Below are 13,564 nucleotides of genomic sequence, written 5' to 3'. Positions count from 1 at the left end.
ACAGAATGAGGATTTAAATTAATATGATGCTGTGTGGCCTACGCAAGGCATGAAAGCTCAATATGGACTCAACGCAATCCTCATCATGACTCATGTGTATGTGCTCACCTAGGCTGCTTCAGTCTTGATTCAATTATGCTCTGTGATTATCATGATGAATTTTTACAGCTCACTTATCTGGCCCCCGGGTGATTAGTTTTTTTGCTTCCCTCTGGAATATGTAGAGAGTGGGTCGTATGCCCACCTCCCTTGTTCTCTGTAAAGCGCATTGTGTTGCCTCTGGGTATGAAATGCGCTATACAAATAAAGCTTTGATTGATTGATTGATTGATGAGGGCTATGAATGGGGCAATACTCTCTTTTCAAGGGGAGAGCTGTGTTGCTATGTGTATCTCACTGTGTTGTGTGTCTGTGTAGGATAGTTTTGGTTTGTCTTTTATCAATCAGGATTATTCTTAATCTTGTTAACTATGTGTCTAGAGCAGTATAATTCATCCCGGTGTTTCAGTGTTCAATACCAGCGGCAGCATTAGGGCTCACTCTCACACAGCAGGGGGGAAAACTACGGAATTCCTTAGACTTGGCAGGCTTTCTTTAGAGGTGGAGCACAAGCAGGGGTGCATGGAAATGTGTTTGCTTGATTCTTGTTAATTTAGTCCTTAGGCAAAGATTCCACCAAAGACGATGGAACGTACTGAACCATCTCTGATTCCACTGACCAAGCAATACCTACCACAATTACCCCAAACCCAATGCTTTCAACAGCAATACGTGTTTAGCCAGAACTCTATGGCCTTGACTCCCTGTCTGAGCTCTCCTCATCTTTCTCCCCCATCTTTTTCTCTAGCCCACACTCCCTGTCTGCCCCTCTTTCCCTCTGTCTGGCTTTCTTTCTGTCACTCCTGATTTTTCTTCTATCTTTTTCTCTTTCTCACCATAGGGGAGGTTTTGTTTCGAAGGCATGCTGTCATTTATGTTATTACTGCTCCATCACACATCTTCTCACTGTCAATATACTGTAGCTAGCGAGTGGCAGGCTAATCTATGAACATGGCTAGGCTATCCAGGAGCTAGCCATGTTCGGAGCTAGCCGAGTCATACTCTATCCTCTTTCAAAAATGTGTCCTGCAGGTTTCCTGTTGTAAACATATTTGCAGTGGAATTTTCAGTGCGGTTTGATGCGTAATCCCTTTCGAACACACACAGTCCTCCTCATTGCCTGCCAGAGGCCTATAAACCCCCATTTTTATCCCACTAGAGAAAAGCTCATTGACTGGAAAATGAATCATTGTGGGGCTTATGCAGCCTGTCCTGGTGACAGTAGGCTCAACCACAGCAGTAGGAAAAGCTCCTGTGAAGACCTACACAACACAGCATGCCAAGGTTTTCCTGATCCCATCCGCCAGCTTTTCATGGCGTCGGATTGAGATGATACCCAATATAGCCAGGGAGCAGTGCACAGGAAGGGCAGTGTAAGTAAAGAAGAGATTGTAGCCCACTGTGTAATCAAGTAAGGGTCTTTGTATAAAGGAGGTTTACTGACAGTAGCTGTGACCAGCCAACAGAAACTTGATTTATTTGGTCATTGTGATAGGACAAATATTGGCCATCCTGTAAAAAGGACAAAGAAACACGACCATTAGAACCAGAAGCAACTCAGTGAATGGTCCATTACACACTGATGGTTCCTCTCTGTGCCCCCTGCAAGTGGCATGTCACGCTGAGCCCTCAACCTGTCCAAAATCCATGGCAACTGGGTAAGCCTAATCAAATCTCTGGAGAGAGTGTGTAGGCTATGTGACAGAAATCCGCAGACACTAATCTGTTGCCATAACAACTGCAGACTCCCTTCAGTCAGCTACTCTGCTCATCCACAGCTCACACACACACTTCTTCTGGGCGTAGGGTGTGACAGTGAAGAGATGCTTCTGACACATAGGACAAGGTGTGTAAATAGTGTGAAATGTGAACTCCCTTATTCAGACTGAATTGATCTGTCTAATTTCAATTTCCAGATTTTCCTCCTAGTTTTTGAGGACTATGGGTTACACATGACCCATGTATATCCAGCAAACAGAATTAGATATTCATCCATTCCACCATCCCTTACCCCCCATTATGGCAAGTAGACCTCATGACTAGGTTTATACGAGCAGTGAGCTATGCTGTGAAAGAATCGGAAACCAGATATGAAAGGTATTTGGTAGCAACTTTAGTGGAAACATACAGGTACAGTATATGAAGCATGAGTTTCAGTGGAAGATGTAAGGTCAATACCATAAGATTAGGCTAAACAAAGGCTAATAATAAGTGTTCACATTAGTTAGGGGAGAGCGGGGTGCATTGGACCATTTTTTGCCTTAAGTTTATTTATTTAAAAATGAATTTTTCTATTCATGTATATCTATATCTGTTGGCGACATCAAAACGAGGTTTCCAGCACTTACCAGTTTCTTACAGTTTTGCCAAAAGTGGTGGATGTGAAAACGGTCCAACGTGCCTCATGGGTGAGGCACGTTCGACCACATAGTGTGGCGCATTGGACCAATATTGTACATTGCCTTAACCCATGAAAATAACATTATCTTCTTACAACTATATGTTATGTACTACATACCTGTATTTATACTGTTAGGTATTTATTATGTATAGGCCTAATAATGTCATGTTCTATACGATATTTACTCCTATATTTAGTATTTATTTTATCATAAGCCTATGTATATAGTTGTATTTATTATGTCTGTATATAGCTTGCATTAATTTATTGTATTATAGGCTAATGTAGAGATTGTTGGGTGATGATTTCTATGAATATCTAACTCATAAATTAACTATTATCTCCTGAATTAGGCTACCTGACTTGGGCTTAACCCATGAAACATGGCAGATGCTGTCAGTAGGTAGTCCCTCAGCTCCCTCTCCTGACCCTTACTGAACACTTGACCATGAAGAGAGTAGCCAACATCAGGGAGCCGTGTGCTGCCTGTCTCTTGCATGTCCCTCCTCTTTTTTAAGTAGCGTAACAGGGAGACGTGACTGATGGAGTAGCTTTTAGCTGCACCATGTACAGACATTCCTCTCTCCACTTCTCTGGCTGCCAGCTCCCTGGCCACTTCTCTGTCGGTTTTATGTTGCCTATTTCTCATACTGTGAATAAAAGTAAAGAAAAATGTCTAGTAATGCATGATCATTGAATGTGGGGCGCGTTGGACCACAGTGGTCCAAAGCGCCCCACCTACTGGAGGCTAGCTATCTGGCTAGCTGTCACTCAGTGCTATGTAGCATGAAACACGGAAATTATTCTATCTTATAGCCACTAAAACAGTGATTAAAATGATATATTTGGATTCTGTGACATGTGTATAAATCAAAAAAACACTAGAGTAAAAAAAAAAATCTTATATGGGGTAAAAATAGATGATCGCCAGGAAAATGTTTAAAGATTTTCAAATACTCCCGCCGACTTCAGGATAGGTTGACATGACGTAGAGAGATGTGTTCACCAAAATATGTTTGTGTAGCTACAACAGATCACCTCAAAAACCCCGGTCTGACGCGCCCCACGGTCCAACGCGCCCCGCTCTCCCCTACTTTTAGAGTGGACTTCAAGATTCGGCTAATTACCTCCGCCTCAGTGACAGCGCAGGGTGGGAGGTATTGTTTTCGGTGGCGTGTGTTCATTCGTTTGTGTGATTATGACTGAGTGATGATTATGATTTTCATGAAACTCAGTGGAGGGGTGTAGCGTGGGACAACTTAACCCATTGCATTTTGGAGCGGATCCGAATTTGAATCATATTGTGGGATATTGCAATGTATCGTGATACAATCGTATCGTGACCCTGGTCCTTGCCAATACCCAGTTATTAGGTGCCTTGTGCTACAAATAAAGTATTATTATTATTATTAGTAGTAGTAGTAGTAGTACAGTAGTAGTATTACTAATGGGTCAGTGTCGACCTACCACACGACTACACATACAGGAATAATGTTATAGCATCAACCAACAGGCGAGGAATGATTGGATTTACGTACAAATCAAACCATCAGGCTATTAGACAACCTAAATATTTCAATAACTGGAGAGAGTAAGTTAACCCTTTACACAAAAAACTAGCTAACAACAACAACGTTACAGCTCGAGAGCGTCCGAGATAGCATTAGCTAGCTAGTGCTAGATTTCATATCCACAAAGCCAACGAATACAGGCAAAAGTGCACATTCTACATTGTTTGGATCGCCAGACAAAGGAACTTTACACACAAACACACAACATTTTCAATCACATATTTTGTGAAATATGCAACATTTCTGCCAAGCTGCACTACCTGGAGCTAGCCTCTCCGAGCTCGGAACTGACATGAATATTAGCCAGCTGTAGCTAGCTAGCCTGATAAAAATACGGAGACTCACCAAGATCAATTCGATCCAGAATGGCAAAAGATGTAACAAGAATTCACTGGGAACTCACGACATTAACTGGCCTGAAAGATGCATATCGAACCAACTCGTTTAACCAGTTTTATAGACTTTAAAAACATTTTGGATTGACTAAAGTTACTTCAAACATAGCGAATGGGGAATATTCTCGCCTGGCTAGAAATTTAGAGTAAGGTTAGTAGCTACAATACTTTTTTGGGGGGGACTCGGTTACATTTACAAAATAAAGGTTTTCTATAAGAAGGTTATCTAAACGTTAGTAATTTATAAAGTGAAAGTGAAAGTTTAGTTTCCTTAAATTAAGTGCGAGGTAATGGCGCCCTCTGGTGTGCCTAGCTGGTTATAGCAGCTGCGCTACTATGCACATAATAAAGATAACATAATAAAGATAGTAACAAAGAAGCTTGATTGTCAGTACAATCTCCATGGGTACAATACATCTACCATCAATAGAGGGTACCATTTCAAGAACATCTTTAAATTTATGTAAAAGAATTGACACCTTAGCAGAATGATTAGTACCATGGCTAGAATAGACCAAGTTACCCCACTGAGTTTTCCAGAATTTTGTATCTGACTCACAAGAATGTGTTTCTTGTAGTAAAATCAAATCAGCCTCAGTTTTCTTACACAACAAAAAGATTGCGCTTCCAAGGCACTCTATATGAGAGGAACTGTAAACAGGGAATTTCTTAGCACCTCGTTTTGGTGCTACACCGTGACTGTCCAATCACAGGACGGTGTTTGCCAACGTGCTTCCGCACATGTGACGAACTGTCATGGATGCCCCCATGTGCAAAAATATTGTGTGAAGGCTAGCTGGTCAATTCAACATTGTTTTGAACAGTTCTCAGATATGAGACATTTGCTCAGACTTGGGCCCTCGCTGGCCCGTCTAAATGTGCGGTTATGCCATCAAAGTGTGTGGAGCAGTCACGGAACGATACGAAAAGTCGGAGTGGATTTGGGGGATAAGTAAGTTGACACAGTCTAGTTGGCATCTTTGCCAATGACGTTAGCTATCTGGTTAAGTAAGGTAACGTTTGGTTACTGATCCTGCAGACATTGAATAGTCGAAACGTTACCTTCCCAAGTAAGTGTCGGTTCATTAGCTAGCTTTCATTTGTCATACTTATTTGCACTTAACTGACTAAATAAATTCAGAATGACAATGTTACTTCTCCCTGAAGTTGGCTAGCTAGTTACTTAATAGCAGGACTTCCATTGCTTAATCTCTCTTAGTGCAGAGATGGTCAATTTCAGCAGTTTGAGTTTAGTTTCACCAGGTTTATCAGGCACCTAGAGCTTGATGGACTGACTTACTCTACTTCTAACCCATTTATATATTCCTTCTCCCCCCTGAAGAAAACTTGAGATCTCCACAGGCAAGCTGGCCAGGTTTGCAGATGGGTCTGCTGTTGTGCAGGTACATATTTTAGATGATATTTAATCCAATCTATCATCCTTTATATACAATCAGACATTAACACAGTACCACACTACGCCTAATGTTCACACCAATCTGTGTTACTCATGCAGTATTGCCTTTCTTTCTTTACCTCTCTCTCCTCAGCTCGGAGATACTTCAGTGATGGTGACTGCTGTCAGCAAAACAAAGCCGTCCCCCTCCCAATTCATGCCTCTTGTTGTAAGTTAATGTTCTCTCCACATGACATGTCTGTCGGATGTAGACTTCTTCTTATTCAGTTCCATTAGACTAGAGCTGTAACTTTGTGATTGACAGGTGGACTACAGGCAGAAAGCAGCCGCCGCTGGTAGAATCCCTACCAACTATCTGAGACGCGAGTTGGGCACCACTGACAATGAGATCCTGACCAGTAGGCTTATAGGTGAGGTCGCTATGACAAGCCCACTCCACGGCAATAACATCAATACCAAAGATGTCTAGATGTAGGCCCAAATCCAACTGTATGTATATTGTTTTTTGCATACTTGCCTCTTTTTCATCATCTCATCTCAGACAGATCAATCAGGCCTCTTTTTCCTGCCGGCTATTTCTATGACACTCAGGTGAGCCTTTGGTTTTGGTTGTGCTTGTGTACATTTTACCATTATGCAAGCTTAGCATGTGATGTAGTCTCTGTGTGTGAACTGCAGGTCTTTAAATGTGTGTGTGTGTGTGTGTGTGTGTGTGTGTGTGTGTGTGTGTGTGTGTGTGTGTGTATATATGTGTGTGTGTGTGTGTGTGTGTGTGTGTGTGTGTGTGTGTGTGTGTGTGTGTGTGTGTGTGTGTGTGTGTGTGTGTGAAAACTGTAGGTGGCATGTAACCTGTTGGCGGTAGATGGTGTCAATGATCCAGATGTATTGGCCATCAATGGAGGTGAGGAGACTTCTGGCCCTGAAAAAGCAGTGGCATGATTGAATGGAGGACTGAATGACTCACCATGATTCTGCCATCGACCAATTCAATCAAGTGGTTTCTCTTCCTCACAGCCTCTGCTGCTCTAGCCTTGTCTGATATCCCCTGGAATGGACCCATCGGTAAGGCAGTCACACAGGAACAACATCTTATTACTTATGTACTATTAACATCTTATAACATCCAGGTCTCTTTTGAGAATGAGATTCAGTGTCTCAATGAGATTTACCTGTCTAAATAAAGGTTAAAAAAAACAAAAAACATTTGTGTTCTCCAACCCCTTTTATTTTATTTTATTTAGTAAAAAAAACCAACCTCTTACTTGAGGTTACTTACTAACCACATGTTCTGTTTCCTGGGGGGGTGTTCAGGTGCGGTTCGTGTCGGGCTGGTCGATGGAGAATTCCTCATCAACCCAACACGGAAGCAGATGTCCTCCAGCACCCTCAACCTCATAGTGGCAGGCGCCCCCTCCAGCCAAGTGGGTTAGTCCGGTCATATCACCTTCAGGTCCTTTATATCAGCCTCTCAGCCCAACCAAATTATACCAAGTTGGTTAGTCCTATGGGTTTGACCTGTGCAATGCCCTCTCCGCCATCCAATATGTGTCAGCCAGGGACAATGCAGTGTGCCTTGCGTCTTTAGCAGCTTGCAAAATCTGCCGTGTGACCGCAGCCTAAGGCCCTTTTGATATGACCCTCAATGGGATGATTGGAATGTCTGTGGACATGAATATTGACAGATCGTTGTTCTTGAACATTGTTATACATCATTTATTGTGTGTCATGCTGTATATCCACTGGCTGTATGCCTTAACCCTCTGTGTGTGTGTGTGTGTGTGTGTGTGCGTGTGCGCGTGCGCGTGTGTGTGTGTGTGGCAGTGATGATCGAGGCATCTGGTGAGAACGTGTTGCAGCAGGACTTCTGTCATGCGGTGAAAGTCGGGGTCAAGCATGCTCAGCAGATCATCCTGGGCATCCAGCAGCTGGCACGAGAGCAGAAAGTCACCAAGCGGATACCCCCCAAGATCTTCTCCGCCCCAGCCGAGATAGTGGAGCACACACGACAGTATAACAATCCCCTAGTATCTAGATCTATCTACATTTGATATTTCTCATGTGTGGATGCCATATGTCTGATGTGATGTTTATCTAATCTAACACATAACTGTTTTTGCTTCCAGATTAGCTTCTGAAAAGATCTATGCTGTTTTCACTGACTACTCACATGATAAAGTAAGTGCTAAAGTCTTTGTTTCCCAAATCTAGATTAAGCCTAATGACTATAAAGCACCTTCAATGGAGATGAATGTCACCTAATCTGTGTCTCGGAGTGTTTACTACTGTTACAGTACTATATGCTTTGGTTTACTAACTATTATAGTCAGTAATTTACTACTGCTTCCTTTCAGATCTCTAGAGATGAAGCCATCAACAAAATCCGCCTAGAAACAGAGGAACAAATTAAAGGTATGTCAGTCTCAGAATCTAGGTTTCATAGATGGGTTTGATACATCTGTCAGTGATTTAATGGTTCCTGTTTACGGTCTCCTCCCTGTAGAAAAATATCCTCAGGCTGATCCTTTTGAGGTAATGGAGTCCTTCAACGCGGTTTCCAAGGAGGTGTTCCGTAACCTGGTGCTGAATGAGTACAGAAGGTAAGAATACCCAGCCTTCCATTCTCATAATAATATTTCAGAGGAACTTTTGGTGCTTAATACTTGGATTGAAACCATAAAGTACGGGTTTCCTGGTTGATATGATGTGCGTGTAGACCACGAGACAGCAGAAGATCCTCGTTGATGTCGGCCTGTTTGTGTGCCTTGCAGGTGTGACGGTAGGGACTTGACTTCATTGAGGAACATCTCCTGTGACGTGGACATCTTTAAACCCCTTCATGGGTCAGCACTGTTCCAGAGAGGCCAAACACAGGTAGGGAATGTAACTTGTCTGTCCCTAGGAGGAAGGAAATAGTATTATACTGTCGTACGGTGAAGTAATATCGCAGCTATGTTAGTAAAGCTTTTCTCTCACTGAAGGTGCTATGCAGTGTAACATTCGACTCCCTCGAATCCAGTGTTAAGACTGACATCATCACTACAGCTTTAAGGTAAAGTTACTGTAGGAATCGTATACTTTACAAAATTCTGTTACATTGTGTGACTGTGTTTTATTATTATTTTTATTTCAACAGTGGAATCAAAGACAAAAACTTCATGCTCCACTATGAGGTGAGTATCACATTTCAAGTTATGAAAATGTTTTCATTACAATTTTGGAAGGTTGGGATTTGATCTTATTTATCGTCTAGTTCTGTTTGTGATCTGATCTGATCTGAATGTATCCTGTTTGTTTTCAGTTCCCTCCATATGCGACCAATGAGACCGGCAGGATGGGTGGCATGAACAGGAGAGAGCTCGGTCACGGTTAGTGTTCAGTCGATAAAGTTTTCTAAATCCTGAAAATGTCAGTGGTTCATGGGTTGAACCTCACATCGTAGTTGGTGTAGTTTTCTTTCAGGCATTATTATTTTGTTTTCTCTCCGATCGTAGGGGCTCTGGCTGAGAAGGCCCTGAGACCGGTCATCCCCAAAGACTTCCCTTTCACCATCAGGGTCACCTCTGAGGTTCTTGAGTCCAATGGTGAGTTCCATTGGGCAAATGTATCGGACTGCGTCTCCAACATTGGAGCAAATAATGTTGATTGACTGTGTGCCATGCTATCCGCCTCGGCCTCCCTCCCTGTTGCTTTGCCTGTTCATCTTCCTTCTCCCCCTCGTTCCCCCAGGGTCTTCATCTATGGCCTCAGCTTGTGGAGGCAGTTTGGCCCTGATGGATGCAGGTACAACAAATAGATACTGGATGTGCTGGAATGGACAGTGTTAAGCATTGGTACCTGGATTTAAGCATCACTCCATTTACAGTCCAATGTATGCCTGTGTTCCAGGTGTGCCCATCTCATCAGCGGTGGCAGGTGTAGCGGTTGGGCTCATCTCCAGGCCTAACCCCGAGAAGCTCACAGAGATTCAGGACTACAGATTACTAACTGACATTCTGGTACCCTGTCTGCCATATCTCTCTTAATCTTATGTGTGCCCCTTAAAACCACCAAGACTATGATGTTGAATGTCACATTTGTGTTTTTATTATGGGATCCCTCAGGCATGGAGCTGTATTGATAGTGTTTATCTTCTTTTCCATGACAGGGAATAGAAGATTACCTAGGAGATATGGACTTCAAGTTAGCAGGAACAAGCAAGGGAATCAATGCCTTACAGGTATAGTACCATAGCTGAATATTCTGTGTTTAATTCCCTCTAGGGCTATCAATTGAAGGCATTAATTAGATCAAATAATTATGCAAAGATTAATGTGTTAATTTAATGAATGCAAATTATTCTAATTTTTTATATATATATATATATATATATATATATATATATATATATATATATATATATATATATATATATATATATAAATACATACATACATAAATAAATAAATAAATAAAAACATGATTTTGCCCAGTGGACCCTATAGGCTACAGAGAGCAGACAGCACAGAATGAGTAGGCTAAGTCTACCTCAGACAAATTGACAAACTCGGTCGCAAAATGAATTGCTATGGACTGCATGCGCTGTTAATTGCTATGGTAGAAGACAAGCTTTGCAAATTATGTCCTCCGATGCAGCTACAACCCGGAATCAAGAGGCACAGTAGTTTTGAAAATCCACGGACGTATTGGCAAATTGCTCAGATTGATTCATAGCCTTACACAAGATATTGCAAATAATAATTTAACTAGAAATGCTGCTCAGAAAGCACAGACCTCCGCCTATGAATGCATTTTTGTGCGCGCACGTGCATGCAAGCAGGACATGTTTGGTATCGTTAGGTCAAGAGCTTTATGCCAGTCCAAACCCTGCGTCTCTGTAACCTTCCTATGTTGAGATATGGCCATTTCAGTTCCTCCAATTGACAATGAATGGAGGGAATATTTCGCTCCTTAAGTTAAAAAAATAAATGGAGATGAATGGCCAGCCGTGTTTGGATGGCTCGTGGACCCGCCCCGTAATTCGGATCTGCTCCAAATTTCATGGGTTCTACATTGGATGCATGCTACACCCTTTCACTGAGTAGTAGTGTGGTTTTTGAGTAATTCTGCTAACAGACGTATGGACAGACACGCCACCGAAAACATTACCTCTCGCCCTGCGCTGTCGCAAAACAATATATTGACTATGAAAGCCACCTTTTGTAATTTCCACTTTATGCTTTACTCATCTGCCACAATAATGTAATGTCTTTTAATTGAAATAACTTCATTTGGGGGCTTTTCCCGGAAAAAAAAAAGATATGCGATCAATTGCGATTAATTAATTACAGATCATGTAATTATTTAATTATTGGTTAATAGCCCTATTTCCCTCCTCTCCTCTCAATGGCTGATCTGTTTCACTGTTATGTTTACCTCTCTTCTCCTACTGTAGGCTGATGTTAAAATCCCAGGCTTACCTCTGAAACTCGTTATGGAGGCTATTCAGCAAGCTACAGGTAAAAAGAATGTCACATTAGGGATATTTTAAGATTAAGCTTGTTCATCCCAAATAACACTGAGGCTATCAACCTGGTTGCTTTGCAGTGGCCAAGAAAGAGATTTTAGCCATCATGAACCGGACCATAGCCAAGCCCAGGGGTACCAGAAAGGAAAATGGCCCTGTTGTTGGTACGATCGACTTTGCTACTAACCCCTTTTCCTTTCGAATACATTTATTTCTGTGGTCAGATGGAAAGATGTTCTATTCTCACCGTTCTGTCCTCACCTCTCTCCTGTCTATTGTTGTAGAGAATGTCAGAGTCCCTGTTTCCAGAAGAGCCCGTTTTGTTGGACCAGGCGGCTATAATCTTCGCAGGTTACAAGCTCAGACAGGTAACACTCCATAGTGATAGACAGCACAGATGTATGACCTCTATCTTTGTTTAGAGTTAGTCACCTCAAGCATCACAGGTCTCCCCACAGATTCAGAGACATCTATGTACAGTATAGTTTGTAGAAGATATTTCCATTTTATTACTTCCTTTCATGAGCAACTTGTTTGTTTCCTATTGGCCAGGTGTGACGATAAGCCAGGTGGATGAGGAAACCTTCTCTGTGTTCGCTCCAACACCAGGGGCCATGAACGAAGCACAGGAGTTCATCACAGAGATCTGCAAGGATGATGTGAGTCACAATGCCACCTGCTGTGACAGATGGGCAATGACAGTGATTAATAGGTTTCCTAGTATTCATACACTAAATCTCATAGATTAATTCAGTTGAATTGTCACTAACCTGAAAGCATTATTACCGGTATTAATTCCGCTGTATTTGGCTAATCCCTTAAATGCTATCCATCCCCCTTCTTGGTAGTCTAATATGAATTACTGATTTAGATTGTGATGTGTGTTTTCCTTCTTAGCAAGAGCTGCAGCTGGAGTTTGGTGCTGTTTACACTGCGACCATCACAGAGATAAGGTAAACAAGGAACTGTGCAGCATCATTTCACCTTTTCTTTTTGATACAGCACATTAGACAATCAGTGAGCATCCTTCTCTCTCTCTCTCTCTCTCTCTCTCTCTCCCTCCCTCCCTCCTCAGGGACATTGGTGTGATGGTGAAACTGTACCCCAACATGAGCGCCGTCCTGCTCCACAACTCTCAGCTCGACCACAAACGGGTAAGACTGCAGTCCCAGTAGTTTCAAAGGTAGCAGAGGCAGCGTGGGTGGGTTGGGTTGCTTTAGAAGTTTGTTCCTTGTTGATTCATGACGGTTGCCTTTTCTGCATTTTCAGATAAAACATCCAAGTGCTCTGGGATTAGACGTTGGCCAGCAGATCCAAGTATGTGTCACTGTAGAAATTGTAAACATATGCTGCTGTTTACACTCTGTGTGGCCTGATTAACTTTCTCTGATGGAACTCTGTTAACAGGTGAAATACTTTGGACGAGACCCAACAGATGGAAGAATGAGGCTTTCACGGAAGGTATTACAATCTCCCGCAGCAACTATTGTTAAGACTCTCAGTGAGAAACAGAGCATCTCCATGGGACCAGGGAATGACCAAACGTCCAGCACCTCCTCGTAACTTCCTTTCTGCTCTAAATCAGAGTAGCCTGCCTCTGTATATAGATACATTTTAGATTTTGGAACGAATTGTTCATAGATCTCGTCACATTCTCTTCCTTTTCGGACTATACTTTTGTCTCTCCCCATCAAATCTCTTCATACAAAATTTACCCTCTTTTTTGAACCTAGTATGATTTCACTGGCATGAAACATGTCACAGACATAACATTTTTATTTTTATGTGATACTTTGTCCACTTCAGTTTGTACTGTATGTATTGTATACATTAATGTATAATAAATGTAAAGTTAATAAATAAAAAGCTATTGATCATTTTTTCTAAATTGTAATTAGATTACTTTACTAATTACTCTATGAAAATTAATGACTACTAGTTCCTTACTTTTGAGTTACTTTCTAAAACCAGATCATTCCTTACCCGAAAGGAAGTGCTGTTCTAGGATGCTGATCTAGGATCAGTTTTGCATCTCAGATCATAATAGACACAAGATAATCTGATCCTATACCAGCACTCTTGGCATATCTCAATCCTGAGGACAGTCAGTTCAACCACTACTGCAGAGACCACATGCACACATCAACCAAATGAAAGGGAGCAGGCACATGCATAAGT

General features: G+C 41.9%; 1 protein-coding gene across 1 annotated transcript; it reads left to right on the top strand.

Moving 5' to 3' along the window:
- The first annotated feature begins 5,229 nt into the window (after positions 1 to 5,229).
- On the top strand, positions 5,230 to 13,124 carry pnpt1 (polyribonucleotide nucleotidyltransferase 1). Its single transcript, XM_084461468.1, has 28 exons — positions 5,230 to 5,418; positions 5,809 to 5,869; positions 6,017 to 6,091; positions 6,188 to 6,293; positions 6,425 to 6,474; positions 6,721 to 6,784; positions 6,898 to 6,945; positions 7,195 to 7,308; positions 7,705 to 7,891; positions 8,007 to 8,058; positions 8,235 to 8,292; positions 8,384 to 8,480; positions 8,652 to 8,754; positions 8,862 to 8,932; positions 9,017 to 9,053; positions 9,182 to 9,248; positions 9,375 to 9,464; positions 9,610 to 9,663; positions 9,769 to 9,878; positions 10,028 to 10,099; positions 11,315 to 11,378; positions 11,467 to 11,550; positions 11,671 to 11,754; positions 11,939 to 12,045; positions 12,284 to 12,339; positions 12,462 to 12,540; positions 12,656 to 12,703; positions 12,794 to 13,124. Exons 1-28 carry the CDS (start codon positions 5,300 to 5,302, stop codon positions 12,947 to 12,949), a joined length of 2,313 nt encoding a protein of 770 aa, XP_084317594.1. The 5' UTR covers positions 5,230 to 5,299; the 3' UTR covers positions 12,950 to 13,124.
- The last annotated feature ends 440 nt before the right edge of the window (positions 13,125 to 13,564 follow it).

The sequence above is a fragment of the Borostomias antarcticus genome (genome assembly GCF_949987555.1).
Source record: "Borostomias antarcticus genome assembly, chromosome: 2".
NCBI classification, from domain to species: Eukaryota; Metazoa; Chordata; class Actinopteri; order Stomiiformes; family Stomiidae; genus Borostomias; species Borostomias antarcticus.
Note: the sequence above shows the minus strand (reverse complement) of the source record. Positions and strands in the feature narration are given on the sequence as shown.